This window comes from Anas platyrhynchos, chromosome 17 (assembly GCF_047663525.1).
Source record: "Anas platyrhynchos isolate ZD024472 breed Pekin duck chromosome 17, IASCAAS_PekinDuck_T2T, whole genome shotgun sequence".
Classification (NCBI taxonomy): Eukaryota; Metazoa; Chordata; class Aves; order Anseriformes; family Anatidae; genus Anas; species Anas platyrhynchos.
In genome coordinates this window covers 1,676,366-1,698,975 of record NC_092603.1, presented here as the reverse complement: position 1 = coordinate 1,698,975, position 22,610 = coordinate 1,676,366, and the positions used below count along the sequence as shown (strand labels likewise).

The window sequence follows — 22,610 nt, the reverse complement described above, 5'->3', positions numbered from 1 at the left end:
CAGGGCAGCTGACTTAAACTGACCAAAGGGATATTCCATACCATATGATGTCATACTCAGCAATAAAATCTGGAAAAGGAGATGGAAGATGGGTAACTCTTGTTATGAAAACATGATACTTCCACAACACTGCTCTGCATATTGAGGCTCTGCTTACAAAGACATGGCTGAACATCGCTCATTGATGGGAAGTAGAGAATAATTGTTTTCTCTCTTTTCTTCTGTGCAGCCTTTGCTTGTTTGTTTCTGTTGGTGTTTTCCTCTTTCTTTTCCCTTTAACTTATCCTCAACCTGTGAGCACTTTTCTTTGCCATCATACTATCTCTCTGCCCTCCCTTTGAGGAGGAAGAGTGAGAGAGTTGTTGCCACAGTCCTTTTTGGTGCCCAACATGTGACTCAAAGAATTAAGATAACAATCGATTTGACCAGAGCACTTTAGAGGGAATTTACAATTATCATATTTGACCAGGAGCTCTTGTTCATAATATTGACCATTTTGCTCTTAATATTGTTCTGTGTTTATCCTGTCTAATGTGAACTGTGCCACATTCTCTCTTTAGCTACTTATCAAATCTGAGAGCCTGTTAAAGGTCATGTGTTTTGTTGTTGTTGTCTGTTTTTTGTTGTCATTATAGTGGTGATGGTTTATTTATTTATTCAGTTCACTGTGCTTTAAAGCACTGGTCTTGAGCCTGATCTGGTATCCAGGCCCTGCATTACTATCAACTCTGTACTTCAGGAACCACCTTTTGGAGAATATTAACTGCACTCTTTTTTTACCTCTGGAATCAATCTGTGGAGAATATAAGGTATGGTACCTCTTCCTCCTTATCCTATGGGCTAATCACAATAGCTTTTGAATATTTTGAGTGTCCTTGCGTAACCAACATACTCCTATATCTAAGTCTCCAGAATACGTTTCTATTATTTCCTGAGGTTAAACAAATATTTAAGAACAACACCCAGGAGTCTACCCCAAGGCAGTGTGATGGTGGGTGGCAAGAAGGATATGTGCAGGTACCTGTCATAGGATCATAGAATGCTTTGGGCTGGAAAGGACCTTAAAGATCATCTAATTCCAAACCCTCTGCCATTGGCATGGACAACTTCCACTAGACAAGGTTACTCAAAGCCCTATCCAATCTAGCCTTAAACACTTTCAGGGATGGGACATCCACAACTTCTGTCATGGCTATCTATTCCGTTGGTTTTGAGCTTCACAAGTGAACAAGTGTGGAATCCCCCCCAAATGAAAGAATGTTTAAAAGAAAGTATTCCCTGACTTCAGCAATGCCAGAGTTACAGCTTGCTGCACTGTGCTGGGAGCTGGTCTGTGCCTACCTAACAATAGCAAACACTATTCAGCACCCTCAGGGGGAGGAGGAAGTCTGAATCTGATGTCTAGATAACAGAGTAGCAAAACCAAGAGACCAATGGATGGTATTAGTCACCCCTATAGTCAAGATGAAACAATGGAAGAGGAAGTCAGTTTATTTAGTAAGGGAAGAAGCTTGTCCTAAAAGGCTCTGGGAGGGAAAAGTGGAAGGGGCAGACTGCTCTAAAACAGGGCCATCACAAAAACAGGAGGAAAAACAGACAGAAAGAGCCTCTGAAGGCAACTCCTGTCAGGCATGAAGGAAAGCTATCCCTTCAAGTAGGATGTATGTCAGCCAGGCAAGTGGACTACCATGGAGAGAGGTATCCAGTACCTGAGGCAATTAGCTGTGATGGAGGTGATTTATAGTAACCTAGACAATGAACAGATATCCAAAGATCCAGATCAAGTCAAATGCATGCAACCCATGTGACAGAAGTTTGTATGGAGCTCACCATCATTATATGCCAAATCTTTGTCAGCAATGACCTGGAAAGACCCAGAGGAAGCCATGGTGGATGAATTGGCTAGCTAACTCCACCAGTACAAAGAAAAAATCACACACTAAACTATGTCCCTAAGCACCATGTCCAACCTTTCCTTAAACACCCCCAGGGACAGTGACTCCACCACCTTCCTGGGCAATCCATTCCAATGCCTGACTGCTCTTTCTGAGAAGAAATTTCTTCTAATTTCCAACCTGAACCTCCCCTGGCACAACTTGAGGCCATTCCCTCTAGTCCTATCACTAGTTATCTGTGAGAAGAGGCTGACTGCCAGCTCCCCAAACCTTCCTTTCAGGTAGTTGTAGAGAGCCATACGGTCTCCCCTGAGCCTTCTTTTCTCCAGATTAAACAACCCCAGTTATCTCGGATGCTCCTCATAGGACTTGCGTTCCAAGCCCTTCACCAGCTTTGTAGCCCTTCTCTGGATGCATTTCAGTGCCTCAATGTCCTTCTTGTAGTGAGGGGCCCAAAACCCAACACAGTATGGCCTCACCAGAGCGGAGTACAGGGGGACGATCACCTCCTTGTTCCTGCTGGTTACACTATTCCTGATACAAGCCAGGATACTCTTGGCCTTCTTGGCCACCTGGGACACATTGTATGGCTTAAGGCAAGCTGTTGCAGAGCCAAACCTCAGCACTAAAGAGGCCTGCAGGCTGAGAAGCTCATTGCCATCTCCACATAGACTCATTTGTTGGTGCTCTTGGTTCTTATCCCAAGAGAAACAGAGTCACTTCTTAAGGCACCCCCTAAATGTGTTTGGCTCTGTTCTCTGCATTGGCACACAGTAGCCCACATCCATGCTGCAAACTCCCTGCTGCAGGGACTATGAAAGGAGGAAGTCTGAGCAATGAGGGTGGTCAGGCAATCCACGAAGAGGAGGGTGTAAATCAAACTGGCTCTGCAGGATGGGATCTTGTCTTTTTTCCCAGCAGGGCCACATACTAAGGTCTGACCTCTCCTGACCATACAGCCTTCATCCTCACCTAGATGACACAGAAGATTAGGGTTTTCTTGGGCTTTGAGGGACAGAAAATAGCCTTTCTCAGTGTTGACAGCCAAGACCTGCTTTTTAGCCCTCACACATGTCCAACACTGAGAACCCTCAGCTCCCTTCATGCTCCCCCCTGCAGAGCCTTCTGACAGGAACCCCATGCACAACAGAGAACAGGACATGACTGAGGCAAGGAAAACCCACTGTGCCAATGGCAGGTTGTGAGGCTGGGAAGGAGCTGTGCACCTCCACCCTCTTCCTGTGAAACGTGGCATGTTGAGTGGGTGCTGGTGACTGTTGTGCACTTCCTGACAAGAAGCTGCACCTGCAGCAGTGAGATTTGCAGGGCTCAGTTTCTGGTGTCCACGGCTCCTGCAAGTCTTGCAATGGGTTCATGAAAGGCAAGTCCTGCCTGACCAGCCTCATCTCCTTCTATGACCAGGTCACCTACCTAGTGGATAAGGAAAAGTTATCTCAGAACAGGACTTGTGGTGTTCTGTCAGCTAATGGGTGGCTTGCCTTGACTTCAGCAAGGCTTTTGACACTGTCTCCCATAACATCCTCAGGAAGTGTGGGCTAGACGGAGTGGACAGTGAGGTGGATTGAAAATTGGATGAATGGCAGAGCTCAGAGAGTTGTGCTTAGTGGTGCTGAGTCCAGTTGGAGACCTAGCAGTGTCCGCCAAGGGTAAGTACTGAGTTCAGTCTTGTTCAAAGTATTCATCAACAACCTGGACGATGGAACGGAGTGCACCCTCAGCAAGTTTGCTGACCACATTAAGCTGGGAGTAGTGGCTGATACCCCAGAGGGCTGTGCTGCCCTTCAGAGGAACCTTGACAGGCTGGAGAGATGGGCTGGGAGGAACCTCCTGAAGTTCAACAAAGGCAAGTTCAGGGCCCTGCATGTAGGGAGGAATAACCCCAAGCAACAGTACAGGCTGGGGGCTAATGTGCTGCAGAGCAGCTCTGCAGAGAGGAACCTGGGAGTCCTGGTGGACAGCAGGCTGACCAAGAGCCAGCAATGTGCCCTCATGGCCAAGAAGGCCAACAGTATCCTGGACTGCATTTGGAAGAGTGTTTCCAGCAGGTCAAGGGAGACCTGCACAAGGGAGACGGGATCCAGATCATGAGACAAGTCCCCGGGGCATGCCAGGAAACCATGCTGCACATCAGGAGGAGCTATGGCCAAGGCTGAGCTGCAGCCCAGAGCTCCTCCTACAGAGCTGATAAGGGGTTAAGTACCTTGGGCTGGGCCTGAACAGAGCCCCAGGGCATGGAAATGCCCCCACAGAGGAAGAGCCTGAGAGTCTGGGCTCTGCCGGGGTGCTCAGTGGGGGGAAAAGCCTTTGGTGCAGCTCACAGCTCCCTGCCCACCTTTTCCTTTTCCACATGATTCCCCCCTTTGAGACAAGGACTGGCATGGTGCTTAGCACCACCTGAGCATCTAAAGTTCAGCACCAGACTTGGAAGGTCATGCAAAAGGGAAAAGGAAAAGCAGGATCTGACCCATCATGCTATTAAAGTATGGGAGATAGCTGTCAGGACCCAAAGCATGCAGCTTATTGCTCACTGTTCCTCTCTTGGCTGCAGCCAAGAAATGAATGATACGGGCTCTGTAAAAGAGTATGCAAGTCCTCAAGTTGGAAGGCTCTGGATTTGCAGTGTTCTTTTGTGAGCCTTGGATTAGACTCTGTGACTCTGTTTTTTTGTTTTTGTTTTTTGTTTGTTTGTTTTGTTGCTGTTTTTTAAAGGAAAAAGGTCAGATGCCTGGTGTGCGGGCACAAAACAGTTCTTGCAGCAGCACTTGATTCCTCCAAGCCACCACTCATGGCATTGCTTCTCTATATTTTATTTTCTTTTTAATGGAGGGGACAGATTTATTCTCATCACGCTGCATTGTTTCTATTTAGTTTCTATTTATGTTCCCCTCCCCTTTTCTCTTTGCTGTCTGCTTTTAGACATTTTCTGATACTTTGTGAGGCTGACCCAGTCCTAAAGGAGGCTCTTCTGCCCCCTGCCAGCAGGACCAGGAGGACAGACAAGAGCAGCAAAGTGTTTCAGAACCAGGAAAGCTTTACCCCAGGCAGGATCCAGGTCCTGGTTCCATCTCTTGCACAGCAAAGCAGGTTTGTCCGGGCAGATCAGGTACAAGGAAGCAGCTGTTTCAAGGTATTATGTAGAACAGATCTGTAATAATATATCTGGGACTATATTTCTAAGACCTTCCTCCTCTCCCCACCTGACATCAAATGACCAGAGTCCTTACCTCTGCATGTATCAGTTCCTGCATGCTATAAAAATTTGCCTGCCTCCTGTTGTGTCTCTCAAGCTAAAACCTCCAGGTAAGGAATTTTCATCTCCTGCCCCTACATTTCTTTAGGGGATCCAGCAGGCAAGATCTTCCTCTAGTGGCTCTTCTGATGTTACCTTTTGTTCTATCAGCACTTGGTATCCTTGCTTGCTTGTTCTGGGGCTTGTGCTTCCTCCTTAACAAGAAAAAACTCACAGCACATAGGTTGAGACAGAGACAGGGAAATCACTTACCAACATGAGCTCCTCAGTGCGCTGCAGTTTAGAAAAAAGGTGACATGAAAGTCAGGAATCCTAGAGAATATTTTACATAGTGATAATCAGAATAAGGAAGTGAAGAGGGGATTGGATCTGTCCAACAGCCATCGTCGGATGCCCACACTAGGGACAGGGTTTCTCTCTCTGCTCTCAGACATATGCACCATTCCCTGATGGGCTCTCAGTGATATCTCCCAGGGAACACAGCCTGGGAAAACATCTTATTCTTACACCTAGTGCTCCCTGCTGTCTGCATGGGGCTAAACCTCGGCTTCAAGTTTCGGGGGAGGGAGTCTGATATGCAGGAGGGTTTGAAGATGAGTTTGCCACAAGGCTCTTCCTCTGCTCAAGGTATTTGTAAGGTTCTCTTCTGTGTGAATCTAGAATTGGGTGACCAGCTTCGAGCTCTGGCTGAAGCTCCTCCCACACTTAGGGCACTACTACAGCTTCTCTCCTTTGTGGACACGCTTGTGTGATCTAAGTTCAGAACTGCTTTTGAAGGCCTTTGCACAGTCAGGACACTTGTATGGTCTCTCTCCTGTGTGGATCCGTCTGTGCAATTTAAGTCCAGAACTCGAGAGGAAGCTCTTCTCACAATCAGGGCACTTGTAGGGTCTCTCTCCTGTGTGGATCCGTTTGTGCAAATTGAGTCCAGAACTCGCTTTGAAGCTCTCCCCACACTCAGGGCATTTGTAGGGCTTCTCTCCTGTGTGAAAGCGCTGGTGGTAGATGAGACCTTCTCTTCTTCTGTAGCTCTTCTCACACTGTGAGCACTTGTATGGTCTCTCTCCTGTGTGGATCCGTTTGTGCAATTTGAGTAGAAAACTCCTTATGAAGTCCTTCCCACACTCAGGACACTTGTAGGGTCTCTCTCCTGTGTGGGTCCGTTTGTGCAATTTGAAGTCAGAACTCGTTTTGAAGCTCTTCTCACACTCAGGGCACTTGTACGGTCTCTCTTCCGTGTGGATTCGTTTGTGCAACTTGAGTGAAGAAGTCCTGCTGAAGACCTTCCCACAATCAGGGCACTTGTAGGGTCTCTCTCCTGTGTGGATCCGTTTATGCAATTTGAGTCTAGAACTTGAGAGGAAGCTCTTCTCACACTGTGAGCACTTGTAGGGTCTCTCTCCTGTGTGGATCCATTTGTGCCATTTGAGTCCAGAAATCGAGAGGAAGCTCTTCTCACACTGTGAGCACTTGTAGGGTCTCTCTCCTGTGTGGATCCGTTTGTGCAAATTGAGTAGAAAACTACTTATGAAGCCTTTCCCACACTCAGGGCATTTGTAGCTCTTCTCTCCTGTGTGAAAGTGCTGGTGGTAGATGAGATTTACCCTTCTTTTGTAGCTCTTCTCACACTCAGGGCACTTGTGAGGTCTCTCTCTTGTGTGGATCCGTTTGTGTATACTGAGTAGAAAACTCGTTATGAAGGCCTTCCCACACTCTGGACACTTGTAGGGTCTCTCTCCCGTGTGGGTCCCTTTGTGCAAATTGAGTATAGAAATCTTTATGAAGCCCTTCCCACAGTCAGAGCACTTGTAGGGTCTCTCTCCTGTGTGGGTCCGTTTGTGCCATTTGAGTCCAGATCTCGAGTGGTAGCTCTTCCCACACTCAGGGCACTTGTAGGGTCTCTCTCCTGTGTGGATCCGTTTGTGCAAGTTGAAGTCAGAACTCTTTATGAAGCTCTTCTCACAATCAGGGCACTTGTAGGGTCTCTCTCCTGTGTGGATCCGTTTGTGCACATTGAGTAGAAAACTCCTTATGAAGCCTTTCCCACACTCAGGGCATTTGTAGGGCTTCTCTCCTGTGTGAAAGCCCTGGTGGGAGATGAGATCTACTCTTCTTCTGTAGCTCTTCTCACACTGTGAGCACTTGTGAGGTCTCTCTCCTGTGTGAAAATACTTATGGGAGGCGAGTTCAGAGTTGCTTCTGAAGCTCTTCTCACACTCCAAGCACTTGTAGGGTCTCTCTCCTGTGTGAATCCGCTGGTGTATAACAAGACTGGAACTTGTTAGGTAGCTCTTCCCACACTCAGTGCACTTGTAGGGTTTGTCTCCTGTGTGGATGCGCCGGTGCTTAAGAAGATAGGAATGACTTTTAAAGATTCTTCCACACTCGTCACATTGGTTCTCCAATTTCTTCTGGCAGCCTTGCTTCATTGTCAGTTCTTTAGCCTCCTTTTGACCTTTGCTGCCATCTAGGGGCTTCCGAGCTCCATTTACTGGATGGGTTTTCAGTGGCTTCTTGAGATGCTTTCCATGCTCCAGGCCCTTTTGCACGCCCCTTCTGGTTTTTCCCACAGAGACAGCATTCAGCTGCCTTTGGGCCACGCCACCTTTCTGAAGAGGCTCCACTGCTTTTGTGATCCTGTCACCTGCTGGATGACAAGAGGAAATCCACAACCAGCCCATAGTGCCCACAATATTGCCCAGACAGAGATCTCTGATCCTCTAATTTTGCCTTTTGCCAACCCCAATCTCTTCCCTTCCTCCACCACCTCACCTGGGCTGAGGTCTCCTGTCACATCCTCCACGCCATGCAGATCTGGGATCCAGGGATCTTCCCCTTCTTCAAGCTGGGAGATCACCACGGGTTTGGGGGATGGAAGGAGTCCTTAAATGACATAAACAGAGGAGATGAGAGCATTTGGAGGGCTACTAAGATGATCAGAGGGCTGGAAAACCTTCCTATGCATAAAGCTTGAGGAAATTGAGCTTGTTTAGCTTGGAGAGGAGAAGGCTCCAGGGAGACCTCACTGCGGCCTTCCAGTGTTTGAAGGGAGCGTATCAACAGGAGGGGGAACGCATGCTTGGGGGATGGTTTTAAACTTAGAGGGGAGATTTAGGTTGGAAATGAGGAGAAAGTTTTTCACTCAGAGGGTGGTGAGGCACTGGAACAGTTTGCCCAGGGAGGTTGTGGATGCCCCAGCCCTGGAGGCATTCAAGGCCAGGCTTGATGCAACTCTGGGCAGCCTCCTCTACTGGTTGGCAACCTTGCCCAGAGCAGGGGGGTTGAAACTCAAAGATCTTTAAGGTCCTTTTCAATCCAGGCCGTTCTATGACTCTATGATTTCCATGGTTTTGACACAGCTGCTAAGCGTCCACATGTACTATGTAATCACTCCCTTCCTGTAAAGCCACTTTTAAGGCCCAGTATCATTCAGGTCAGCAACATAGACTAGCTTTGTTTGAAGACAGCAAGGCTCTTCTATCTCTGAAAATACTGCAGGGACTTATTTATTTGCCTTACCTTTTACCTACTTATTCAATGCAGTTGACTTCAAGAAGGTTTAGGGGAAAACTGAGGAAGGCAATGCTGAGAAGGAAGATTTACATGCAACCACCAAGAAAAGCTCTTTTGGACGCATGTCTATATAACTATAATATATACATATATATACATATGTATGTATATATAGATATATATAATTATATTATTAAATATTCTAATATACAGTATTATTTTTCATATTATGATTGTGTCATTATATCATAATATATATATGTTACAGTGGATAACACACTACTGTCTTCTTAACTCATCCTTATCTTTTTTGTGTGTGGTTTTAGGTTGCTGGGTTTTTATTTTTTTTTATTTCTTTCCTTCTGTATGCAGTAAATAATTGCATTGTGTTTATTATATGTCTTGCTCACAGAGGCTTCTTCTACACCACGAAAGCTCCCCTACTGAGGAGAAAAGGAAGCAAAGCCCTCACTCACCCAGCGAAGTTATGGACTCATACGTCTCCAGCATCACGTCCCGGTAGAGCACTCGCTGTGCAGGATGCAGCAGCTCCCACTCCTCCCTGCTGAAATACACTGCCACCTCCACGAAGGTCACGGGTTCCTGCAAGCAAAGAGGCTCCATGTAGAAGCAGCCTGTTGATGACAGAAGCTCCAGTCCCAGTGGCTTCTCTGTGCCCAGCACACAAATGCTGGCTGACGGCACCTCATCTTCCCCCTGCATTCACATCCCTTCCCCCTTGGCCTCTCCTGGCTGCTTCTCCAAGCCCCTACCTCAGCTGGATGTGCCGTGGCCATTTCCTGCCCTCCTGCAGGCTGGGACAATCACAGCTGAAAGGTAGATGTCAAACTGGAACCTGCTGGGACAAGAGAAATGGCAGGGTAGGTTTGGGGGAATGCAGCAGTCCCTGTCCCTGTCACCCCCCAGCACCAGCCCAGCTGCAGGCCATTGATTGGGGGTAAAAGCCAGCTGGGACACAGGTTTAAGAAAGGAAAAAGCTGCTGCACATCAGCAATCATCAGAGAGGAGTGAGAAAATGAGATGAAAACAACCCTGCAGACACTAAGGTCAGTGACAAAGGAGGAAGGAGGTGCTCCAGGCACCAGGACAGAATTTCCCCTGAAGCCTGTGGCCAGGACCATGGGGAAGCAGGTTGTCCTGCTTCAGCCCACGGTGTGGCAGAGTGGATCAGATCTCTAAACTGCAGCCCACTGAGGAGCTCATGTTGGGGCAGGTGGATATGGCCTAAAAGGGCGTGCAACCCACAGAGAGCCGCCCTCTGCCCCCACTTCTTTGACTGTGATGTTTATTGGAATGTGATCACCCCTGACCCTGTCTCAACCTGTGAGCAGTGAAGTTGTTACTGTTTCAGAGGATTTTCTTCCCCTGACCCATTCAAGTGGAGCCCTGAATGAGTCCAGTACTGGTGGAAATGCTGACTACGCCTGAGGGAGGACCAGCAGCTGCCTGTAAAATGGGTCTTCAGTTACAGGCAGATGCTGAACAACAGACTTAGGAAGCATTTGCAGAACAAAGAAAGGCAAGTCCTGTAGGTAAGGAGGTAGCACAAGCCCCAGAACATGCAAGCAAGGAAACCAAGTGCTGGCAGAACAAAAGGTAACATCCGAAGAGCCACTAGAGGAAGATCTTGCGTGCTGGATCCCCTAAAGAAATGTAGGGGCAGGAGATGAAAATTCCTTACCTGGAGGTTTTAGCTTGAGAGACACAACAGGAGGCAGGCAAATATTTATAGCATGCAGGAACTGATACACGCAGAGGTAAGGACACTGGTCATTTGATGTCAGGTGTGTGCACGTCTTAGAAATGTAGTCCCACATATATCATTACAGAGCTTCAACAGGTCAGCAAAGCATGCTGATCGTCTCTGCTCACTTCTTGATTTTCCCAGCTCCAACCCTGTCCTGAGTCCCCTCAGAAACCTCAGCAACAAAGTCTAATCCACGGCTCAGGAAACAACACTGCAGATCCAGAGCCTTCCTGCTGAGGACTTGCATCCTTTTTCACAGAGCCCAGCTCATTTCTTGGCTGCAGCCAAGACAGGAGCAGTGAGCAACAAGCTGCATGCTTTGGGTCCTTGAACAGCAACATGGGTCAGATCCTGCTTTTCCTTTCCCCTTTTGCATGACCTCCCAAGTCTGGTGCTGAGCTTTAGATGCTCAGGCCCTGTCTCAAAGGGGGGAATCATGTGAAAAAGGAAAATTCTGCCTCTTGTCTGCATAAACAATGAAGAGTACCTACCTCGAGTCCACAGTAGGCTGCTCCCACCCTCCTTGCAGGCAGCCAGGTCGTCTGAGTCGATGCCAAGTGTCCTGAGGCTGGACCCAGCTGCAGGATGACCGCGGTGCACCTCCTGCAACCAAGACACTGCCTGGGTGGCTTCCAGCCAGGCTCTCACTTGCCTTACGGGGTGCCCCTCTGAGGTCTGCTAGTGGGCAGGGAGCTGTGAGCTGCACCTAAGGCTTTACCCCCCCACCCCAGCCTCCCCGAGCACCCCGGCAGAGCCCAGACTCTCAGGCTCCTCCTCTGTGGGGGCATTTCCATGCCCTGGGGCTCTGTTCAGGCCCAGCCCAAGATACTTAACCCCTTATCAGCTCTGTAGGAGGTGCTCTGGGCTGCAGCTCAGCCTTGGCCATGGCTCCTCCTTATGTGCAGTGTTATAAATTCCCAGTCTATTTAGCTTTATAAGATTTATTTATAGGGTTAATAAAAGGGAAGTAAACAGTGCTGGGTGTGCTGGGGAGTCCAGGCTCCTCCCACACGCATACGTCTTACATCATGCAGCTCGGTTTTATGTTGCTAGGCTAATACATATTCATCACTACTTCTAGAAAAGGCAGGGTTATTATAGTTAGTTCCTAGAAGCCGAACCGTCCCAAGGGCACAAGGGCACCTGCATACCAGTCTCCAGTGGTTCCTCGGGGGTCGGGGTCGTTATTGCTGAAGGCTCATAGTCTTCCTCCCAGGCTTTGTCCTTCCGCTTCCTCTCTCTCTGTATTTGGTAGTGGCTGGGCCGGATGTCAGAGACTTGCACAGCCTCCAGTGCAATAGTCAGCAGTTCTCTGAAAACCCCTTTGTTCTCTTATCCCCCAGACCTGGCCTCAATGTTAACCCTTCAGATCCTCTATTGACACGAATTGCTGGACCATTCCTTACATGCAGTGTGAAATGTGTTCATCTGATTCGTGTCAATATGGAACAATGCTAGGGTTGCATGATGAAATGTGACCTTCTGTCTTACATACCACTGTATAAACACAAGTCTAAGAAAAACAGTGTGGTTAATGTATATAGTTCCTGTATCTTGCAGAGGAACGGTCTAGCAATTCGCGTCAATAGAGGGTTTTAAGGGTAAACCTTGAGACTCAGGTCTAGGGGATAAGGGAACAAAGGAGTTTTCAAAAACTGCTGATTTTTGCATGGGCCGTTGCAGACGGACGTCTCTGAGATCTGGGATAAGAGATTCACAAACAAGGAGAACGGGGAAGCTGAAGGACGACCGAAGGACAAAGCCTGGAAGGAAGACTACGAGCCTTCAGTACGAGCAAGCTTTCAGTATGAGCGACCCCCCAGAGGGACCACGACCCCCCAGAGGGACCACCGGAGACCAATACGCATGCATCTGTGGAAGGTTTGGATCCCGGGAAACTAATTATAATAACCCTGCCTTTTCTGGAAGTAGTGATGAATATGTATTAGCCTAGGAGCATAAAAACCAGCCGCCTGACGCAATAGGGGTGCGTCTTGGTGGAGCTGAGACTCCCAGCGCACCCTGTGCTGTTTGCTTGCCTCTATGCATTTAATAAATTGTAAACTTTAATTGCAATCCTATTTGGGACTCAGTCATTTATTTCACACAGCATGGCTCCCTGGCCCCAAACCAGAATGTGTTGTGAAGCTGCAGCACAGAAAATCAAAGAGGTTGGTTAGGGTTTGACCTTGGCCTTCTCTGTTGGCTCCCCCAGAGCATGCCACTGTGTGAGGAAAGGGTTCAGTGCTCCGCCCTGCTCAGCCTTCCCTGCTCTGCAAGGAAAGAGTTAACTCTCCTAGCAGCAGGCCACTGATGTGCTCAGGCCTTTGCTTGCAGCTCTGGGCAGAGACAAAGGAAAGGCCCCCACAGAGGAGGAGCCTGAGAGTCTGGGCTCTGCCAGGGTGCTCAGTGGGGGGAAAAGCCTTTGGTGCAGCTCACAGCTCCTTGCCCACAAGCAGACCTCAGAGGTGCACCCTGTAAGGCAAGTGAGAGCCTGGCTGGAAGCCACCCAGGCAGTGTCCTGGTTGCAGGAGGTGAACCGCGTCCATCCTGCAGCTGCGTCCAGCCTCAGGATACTTGGCGTCCTCCAGCCTACACGACTCAGAGGAGCCAGGCTGCCTGCAAGGAGGGTGTGAGCCTGATTTGTCCCAGAGCTTGTGTTTTCATTGGGGCCTGCTTTCTTAAAATGAAAAACGGAAGGACAGGAAAGGTGCAAGGGGGCTTTGTTTCTGGTGTCAGTTCCATGAGCTCCAGCTGAAGTTCTTCCTGTAATCCCTGCAGACATGCTTTCTTCCTTTCTTTCTGTAGTGGTTTAACCCGGCCGGTAGCTAAACACCACACAGCCGTTCACTCACCCGCCCACTTCCCTCTCTGGGATGGGGGAGAGAAAAGGGAAATAAAACCCGTGAGTTGTGATAAAGACAGTTTATTAAGACAGGAAAATAATAATAACAATAAAAATAATAACAATGATGATGATAATAGTACTACTACTACTACTGTGTAAAAACAAGTGATGCACAATGCAATTGCTCACCACCCGCTGGCCAATGCCCAGCCTAACCCCGAGCAGTCAGGCCACCCTTCCCTGGCTAGCCACCCCTATGTATTGTTTAGCATGACCCCAGATGGGATGGAATACCCCTTTGGCTAGTTTGGGTCACCTCCCCTGGGTCTGTCCCCTCACAGCTCTTGCCCATTGGCAGGACAGAGCAAGAAGCTGAGAGGTCCTTGGTTTGGTGTAAGAACTGCTCTGCAACAATTAAAACATCGGGGTGTTACCAGCACTCTTCTCATCCTAAGCCAAAACATAGCATTCTACCAGCTACTAGGAAGAAAATTAACTCTGTCCTAACTGAAACCAGGACACTTTCCAGCCAAGTTTTCTTTTGGATCTTCATGCACTCACCCACAGCAGATGGGTTTATCCAGGGGTTTATCCAGAGGTGACTTTCCTGGGCTCTCTGAGTGAAGAGTCACTTTCCCGGGTGACTTTCCTCATACACATCCCTGGGAGAAATGTGCTTCTGATCCACCTACCAACATCCCAAGGGCTTCCAGTGGCTTCGCCACAGCCAGCTCTGCACTTTCCTTTGTGTGGTCACTTGGCACCCCATCTCCAGTTGAAAAGGAGAGCAATATGGGTAATTCCCACACTGGGGACAAAGCAGGAACAGGATATATTTGTCCCAGAACACCCACCACAACCTAAGGCCAGGAAGGGTGATATGCTCCAGCCAAAGGATGGGAAAACTCCAAGGCATGCCGGTCACAAGCCAAAATGGGGTCTGCCTTGTCCAAGTGAGCCAAAGTGAAACTGGGAGCATTTCCTTATGCAGAGGTGTGGGAATTGTGACTTTCTTCTGTGCCTTGATGTGTCATTTGTGAATCTTGGCAGGATGTTGCTTACTCAGGTGGAGATTGGAAGTGTTGCCTGCCTTGCTTTGGGATGAGCATCACCAAAACTCTGGACTCCTTACCCAGCACTGCTCTGACTTCTTAGCTCTCCTGCATGACATCTCCCAAAGGTTCACTTGCAGCTGGCCAGCTGGTCCCCATGGGCTCTTGTGGTAGGAGCAGCGAGCTGGCCACTGCCAAAATATGAGCCTGGCTACAGGCGTAGAGGATAGCACAGAGCATCAGCTGGCTTTTCCTGTTTCCCTTTTCCTTTCCAGACTCTTCTATCAGCATCCCTACACCCTTTGCATCCCAGAGGGGGTGAAGCCACTGGGGAATCTGCTAAGCTGCTCAAAGAAGATGGAGCAAATGCATCATTCCTTGCTGGACTCACAGCAATATCTCCCAAGAAAGGCACCAGCAAATATCTTGACACCCAGAGCTCTCTTTTGTCTGCACCAGGATAAACCACAGCTTCAAGGATCAAGGATGGGAGTTTGCTCTTTGTGGGGTTTTTATGCTGGGTTTCATGGTAGGAATTTAAATCTCTCTGTCACGGCTTCTGGGACTCGGTATTTACCGCTGTTAACAAACCATTGGGCAGCAAGTCCCCTAAAGGTGAGGGGAAAAAAGGTGACGTGAAAATCAGGAATCCCAGAGAATATTTTACGCAGTGATAAACAGAACAAGGAAGGGAAGAGGGGACTGGATCTGTCCAACAGCCATCGTCGGATGCCCACACTAGGGACAGGGTTTCTCTCTCTGCTCTCAGCCATATGCACCATTCCCTGATGGGCTCTCAATGATATCTCCCAGGGAACACAGCCTGGGAAAACATCTTATTCTTACACCTAGTGCTCCCTGCTGTCTGCATGGGGCTAAACATCGGCTTCAAGTTTCGGGGGAGGGAGTCTGATCTGCAGGAGGTTTTGAAGATGAGTTTGCCACAAGGCTCTTCCTCTGCTCACGGTATTTGTAAGAAATATAAATATATTTCTGTGTGCATTTAGAATTAGGTGACCATGTTCGAGCTCTGGCGGAATCTCCTCCCACACTCAGGGCACTGCTACAGCTTCTCTCCTTTGTGGACACGCTTGTGTGATCTAAGTTCAGAACTGCTTTTGAAGGCCTTTGCACAGTCAGGACACTTGTATGGTCTCTCTCCTGTGTGGGTCCGTTTGTGCAATTTGAGACTATATCTCGACTGGAAGCCCTTCCCACACTCAGGGCACTTGTAGGGCATCTCTCCTGTGTGGATCCGTTTGTGCCATTTGAGTCCAGAACTCGTGCTGAAGCTCTTCTCACACTCAGGGCACTTGTAGGGTCTCTCTCCTGTGTGGATCCGTTTGTGCAGATTGAGTTCAGAACTCCTTACGAAGCCCTTCCCACACTCAGGGCACTTGTAGGGTCTCTCTCCTGTGTGGATCCATTTGTGCCATTTGAGCCCAGAACTCGTGCTGAAGCTCTTCTCACAATCAGGGCACTTGTAGGGTCTCTCTCCTGTGTGGATCCATTTGTGCCATTTGAGTCCAGAACTCGAGTAGAAGCTCTTCTCACACTCAGGACACTTGTAGGGTCTCTCTTCCGTGTGGATTTGTTTGTGCAATTTGAGTACAGAAATCCTTATGAAGCCCTTCCCACAATCAGGACACTTGTAGGGTCTCTCTCCTGTGTGGATCCATTTGTGCACATTGAGCCCAGAACTCCTTATGAAGCCTTTCCCACACTCAGGGCACTTGTAGGGTCTCTCTCCCGTGTGGGTCTGTTTGTGCACTTTGAGTTCAGAACTCGTTTTGAAGCTCTTCTCACAATCAGGGCACTTGTAGGGTCTCTCTCCTGTGTGGATCCGTTTGTGCAAACTGAGTCCATAATTCGACTGGAAGCTCTTCTCACACTCAGGGCACTTGTAGGGTCTCTCTCCTGTGTGGATCCGTTTGTGCAAATTGAGTGCAGAACTCCTTATGAAGCCCTTCCCACACTCAGGGCACTTGTAGGGTCTCTCTTCCGTGTGGATCCATTTGTGCAAATTGAGTTCAGAAATATTTATGAAGCCCTTCCCACAATCAGGGCACTTGTACGGTCTCTCTCCTGTGTGGATCCGTTTGTGCACATTGAGCCCAGAACTCGTGTTGAAGCTCTTCTCACAATCAGGGCACTTGTAGGGTCTCTCTCCTGTGTGGATCCGTTTGTGCAATTTGAGTCCAGAACTCGAGTGGAAGCTCTTCTCACACTCAGGGCACTTGTAGGGTCTCTCTTCCGTGTGGATTCGTTTGTGCAAATTGAGTACAGAAATCCTTATGAAGCCCTTCCCGCAATCAGGGCACTTGTACGGTCTCTCTCCTGTGTGGATCCATTTGTGCAAACTGAGTCCATAATTCGACTGGAAGCTCTTCTCACAATCAGGGCACTTGTAGGGTCTCTCTCCTGTGTGGGTCTGTTTGTGCAATTTGAGTTCAGAACTCGTTTTGAAGCTCTTCTCACAATCAGGGCACTTGTAGGGTCTCTCTCCTGTGTGGATCTGTTTGTGCCATTTGAGTCCAGATCTTGAGTGGAAGCTCTTCTCACACTCAGGGCACTTGTAGGGTCTCTCTTCCGTGTGGATCCATTTGTGCAAATTGAGTAAAGAAATCCTTATGAAGCCCTTCCCACAATCAGGGCACTTGTACGGTCTCTCTCCTGTGTGGATCCATTTGTGCACATTGAGCCCAGAACTCGTGTTGAAGCTCTTCTCACAATCAGGGCACTTGTAGGGTCTCTCTCCTGTGTGGATCCGTTTGTGCAATTTGAGTTCAGAACTCGTTTTGAAGCTCTTCTCACAATCAGGGCACTTGTAGGGTCTCTCTCCTGTGTGGATCTGTTTGTGCCATTTGAGTCCAGATCTTGAGTGGAAGCTCTTCTCACACTCAGGGCACTTGTAGGGTCTCTCTTCCGTGTGGATCCATTTGTGCAAATTGAGTAAAGAAATCCTTATGAAGCCCTTCCCACAATCAGGGCACTTGTACGGTCTCTCTCCTGTGTGGATCCATTTGTGCACATTGAGCCCAGAACTCGTGTTGAAGCTCTTCTCACAATCAGGGCACTTGTAGGGTCTCTCTCCTGTGTGGATCCGTTTGTGCAATTTGAGTTCAGAACTCGTTTTGAAGCTCTTCTCACAATCAGGGCACTTGTAGGGTCTCTCTCCTGTGTGAAAATACTTATGAGAGGCGAGTGCAGAGCTGCTTCTGAAGCTCTCCTCACACTCCAAGCACTTGTAGGGTCTCTCTCCTGTGTGAATCCGCTGGTGTATAACAAGACTGGAACTTTTTATGTAGCTCTTCCCACACTCAGTGCACTTGTAGGGTTTGTATCCTGTGTGGATGCGCCGGTGCTTAAGAAGATAGGAATGACTTTTAAAGATTCTTCCACACTCGTCACATTGGTTCTCCAATTTCTTCTGGCAGCCTTGCTTCATTGTCAGTTCTTTAGCCTCCTTTTGACCTTTGCTGCCATCTAGGGGCTTCCGAGCTCCATTTCCTCGATGGGTTTTCAGTGGCTTCTTGAGATGCTTTCCATGCTCCAGGCCCTTTTGCACTCCCCTTCTGGTTTTTCCCACAGAGACAGCATTCAGCTGCCTTTGGGCCACGCCACCTTTCTGAAGAGGCTCCGCTGCTTTTGTGATCCTGTCACCTGCTGGATGACAGAGGAAATCCACAACCAGCCCATAGTGCCCACAATATTGCCCAGACAGAGCTCTCTGATCCTCTGATCTTGGCTTTTGCCAACCCCAATCTCCTCCCTTCCTCCACCACCTCACCTGGGCTGAGGTCTCCTGTCACATCCTCCACGCCATGCAGATCTGGGATCCAGGGATCTTCCCCTTCTTCAAGCTGGGAGATCACCACGGGTTTGGGGGATGGAAGGAGTCCTTAAATGACATAAACAGAGGAGATGAGAGCATTTGGAGGGCTACTAAGATGATCAGAGGGCTGGAAAACCTCCCTATGCATAAAGCTTGAGGAAATTGAGCTTGTTTAGCTTGGAGAAGAGAAGGCTTCAGGGAGACCTCACTGCGGCCTTCCAGTGTTTGAAGGGAGCGTATCAACCGGAGGGGGAACGCATGCTTGGGGGATGGTTTTAAACTTAGAGGGGAGATTTAGGTTGGAAATGAGGAGAAAGTTTTTCACTCAGAGGGTGGTGAGGCACTGGAACAGTTTGCCCAGGGAGGTTGTGGATGCCCCAGCCCTGGAGGCATTCAAGGCCAGGCTTGATGCAACTCTGGGCAGCCTCCTCTACTGGTTGGCAACCTTGCCCAGAGCAGGGGGGTTGAAACTCGAAGATCTTTAAGGTCCTTTTCAATCCAGGCCGTTCTATGACTCTATGATTTCCATGGTTTTGACACAGCTGCTAAGTGTCCACGTGTACTATGTAATCACTCCCTTCCTGTAAAGTCACTTTTACGGCCCAGTATCATTCAGGTCAGCAACATAGACTAGCTTTGTTTGAAGACAGCAAGGCTCTTCTATCTCTGAAAATACTGCAGGGACTTATTTATTTGCCTTACCTTTTACCTACTTATTCAATGCAGTTGACTTCAAGAAGGTTTAGGGGAAAACTGAGGAAGGCAATGCTGAGAAGGAAGATTTACATGCCACCACCAAGAAAAGCTCTTTTGGACGCATGTCTATATAACTATAATATATACATATATATACAAGTATATGTCTACATAGCTATATAGTTTGTATATTATTATATTATTAAATATTCTAATATACAGTATTATTTTTCATATTATATTATGATTGTATCATTATATCATAATATATATATGTTACAGTGGATAACACACTACTGTCTTCTTAACTCATCCTTATCTTTTTTGTATGTGGTGTTACGTTGCTGTTTTTTTTTATTATTTATTTTTTTCCTTCTGTATGCAGTAAATAATTGCATTGTGTTTATGTCCATATGTCCTGCTCACAGAGGCTTCTTCTACACCACGAAAGCTCCCCTACTGAGGAGAAAAGGAAGCAAAGCCCTCACTCACCCAGCGAAGTTATGGACTCATACGTCTCCAGCATCACGTCCCGGTAGAGCACTCGCTGTGCAGGATGCAGCAGCTCCCACTCCTCCCTGCTGAAATACACTGCCACCTCCACGAAGGTCACGGGTTCCTGCAAGCAAAGAGGCTCCATGTAGAAGCAGCCTGTTGATGACAGAAGCTCCAGTCCCAGTGGCTTCTCTGTGCCCAGCACACAAATGCTGGCTGACGGCACCTCATCTTCCCCCTGCATTCACATCCCTTCCCCCTTGGCCTCTCCTGGCTGCTTCTCCAAGCCCCTACCTCAGCTGGATGTGCCGTGGCCATTTCCTGCCCTCCTGCAGGCTGGGACAATCACAGCTGAAAGGTAGATGTCAAACTGGAACCTGCTGGGACAAGAGAAATGGCAGGGTAGGTTTGGGGGAATGTAGCAGTCCCTGTCCCTGTCACCCCCCAGCACCAGCCCAGCTGCAGGCCATTGATTGGGGGTAAAAGCCAGCTGGGACACAGGTTTAAGAAAGGAAAAAGCTGCTGCACATCAGCAATCGTCAGAGAGGAGTGAGAAAATGAGATGAAAACAACCCTGCAGACACTAAGGTCAGTGACAAAGGAGGAAGGAGGTGCTCCAGGCACCAGGACAGAATTTCCCCTGAAGCCTGTGGCCAGGACCATGAGGAGCTGCCCTTTGCCCCCATCTCGTTTGATTGTGATGTTTATTGGAAAGCGATCTCCCTGTCTTAATCTGTGAGCTGTGAAGTTGTTCTTGTTTCAGAGTATTTTCTTCCCCTGACCCATTCAAGAGGAGCTCTGAGTTAGTCCATTGAGATGGGGAAGATGCTGAAACCTATCTTGATTAGTATTTAGCTACATATATGGTAAAATATCTTATTTATTGGTGTGGATGGGAACCTAAAAATATCCTAATTATAGGGATGTAGATGAGAAGTAGATGTAAAAAGAAGATATCGTTCAAGGCTAACGGATAAGGGAAGAAGGAACACCTCGTTAAGAAAGAATGAACAACTTGTTGGCAGGAAACAAGGCAAAGGTAAGCAAAAAAGACCTAAACTGTTCAACAGAAGGTCAAAGTCCACAAAGGTAAAGAGAGTTTAACCTCCTCTTCCTTGTTGCCTTCATCCTGAAAGGCCTCTGCCCACGACCACCAGGCTACATTGCGCAGGCGCAACCGGAAGGAGCAAGGAAGAATTTACCACCTAATTGGAAGGGTCATTGTATAGGGGGATACTTGGCACTTCACAATTTTTTTTATAATGGGCCTACAGTACCTATGGGGATCTTAAGGTCCCCATGGAAATGCAGTAACTCGAGCAATCCCACTGAATCCTTTGATAGAAAGGCCTACAGGATACCATAGTTTTGTTAGATGGTGAATTCCTAGCTTGGGAGTGAGCGATTTGGAAAAGGCAATAGTTAATATTTCAGCCGAATTAGAACAGGTAGAGAATTCCACCACAGATGTGATAAAAGCACCAGAGGTAGAAGTATCATCTCTCAGTAGGGTAGTTTTACAAAATTGAATGGCTTTAGATTTATTAACAGCGAAGGAAGGAGTGTGCACTGTAAGAAACCAGAGTTGCTGTACGTATATTGATCAAATATACCAAAGAGTAGAAACCGATTTAGAGGAGATACAGAAACATACTCACCAATTGCATGAGGTGTCACGGGATGACACCTCGCTTGGGTTTACTGAATTATGGGAAAAACTAACCAGTTGGTTACCAAATTTGACATGGTTAAAACAATTGTTTACTACATGTTTAACCTCCTCTTCCTCATTGCCTTCATCCTGAAAGACCGCTGCCCATGAACAACAGGCTACACTGCACAGGCGCAACCGGAAGGAGCAGTGAGTATGCAAATGAGTACTTGGAAGAGGTCCGCCTTTTCAGGGAAATTAATGAATATGTATTAGAGCTCATGTAATATGTAACAGTATTCGTGTATAAAATTGTGAGAGACAACCGCACTTTTTGAGGGAAGCTATTCCCAGTGCGCCCGGTGCACCACAATAAAGAAAACCTACTTTACAACCCTATGGTTGTGGACTCTTTTCTGCGCGTATGGAATGCTGGTGGAAATGCTGACTACGCCTGAGGGAGGACCAGCAGCTGCCTGTAAAATGGGTCTTCAGTTACAGGCAGATGCTGAACAACAGACTTAGGAAGCATTTGCAGAACAAAGAAAGCCAAGTCCAGTAGGTAAGGAGGTAGCACAAGACCCAGAACAAGCAAGCAAGGAAACCAAGTGCTGGCAGAATAAACACAACAGGAGGCAGGCAAATTTTTGTAGCATGCAGGAATTGATACACGCAGAGGTATGGACAATGGTTATTTGATGTCAGGTGTGTGCGCATCTTAGAAATGTAGTCCCACATATATCATTACAGAGCTTCAACAGGTCAGCAAAGCATGCTGATCGTCTCTGCTCACTTCTTGATTTTCCCAGCACCAATCCCGTCCTGTGCCCCCTCAGAAACCTCAGCAACAGAGTCTAAGGCACGGCTCAGGAAAACAACACTGCAGATCCAGAGCCTTCCTGCTGAGGACTTGGATATCTGTCACAGAGCCCAGCTCATTTCTTGACTACAGCCAAGAGAGGAGCAGTGAGCAACAAGCTGCATGCTTTGCATCCTGACAGCTATCTCCCACCCTTGAACAGCAACATGGGTCAGATCCTGCTTTTCCTTTCCCCTTTTGCATGACCTCCCAAGTCTGGTGCTGAGCTTTAGATGCTCAGGCCCTGTCTCAAAGGGGGGAATCATGTGAAAAAGGAAAATTCTGCCTCTTGTCTGCATAAGCAATGAAGAGTACCTACCTCGAGTCCACAGTAGGTTGCTCACACCCTCCTTGCAGGCAACCAGGTCTCTACTTGCCTTACAGGGTGCCCCTCTGAGGCCTGCTGGTGGGCAGGGAGCTGTGAGCTGCACCAAAGGCTTTTCCCCCCACTGAGCACCCTGGCAGGGCCCAGACTCTCAGGCTCCTCCTCTGTGGGGGCCTTTCCTTTGTCTCTGCCCAGAGCTGCAATCAAAGGCCTGAGCATATCAGTGGCCTGCTGCTAGGAGAGTTAACTCTTTCCTTGCAGAGCAGGGAAGGCTGAGCAGGGCGGAGTGCTGAACCCTTTCCTCACACAGTGGCATGCTCTGGGGGAGCCAACAGAGAAGGCCGAGGTCAAGCCCTAACCAACCTCTGATTTTCTGTGCTGCAGCTTCACAACACATTCTGG

General features: G+C 48.2%; 1 protein-coding gene across 1 annotated transcript; it reads right to left on the bottom strand.

The window, feature by feature from the left end:
- Nucleotides 1-1,475: 1,475 nt before the first annotated feature.
- Nucleotides 1,476-22,425, bottom strand: LOC101799628 (uncharacterized). The gene is given in 7 exon segments (XM_072025042.1): nucleotides 1,476-7,550; nucleotide 14,647; nucleotides 15,652-18,013; nucleotides 18,138-18,248; nucleotides 19,371-19,497; nucleotides 19,668-19,750; nucleotides 22,203-22,425. Coding segments are annotated over 6 exon segments (4,353 nt in total). The 5' UTR covers nucleotides 19,692-19,750; nucleotides 22,203-22,425; the 3' UTR covers nucleotides 1,476-5,822.
- Between the last annotated feature and the right edge of the window lie 185 nt (nucleotides 22,426-22,610).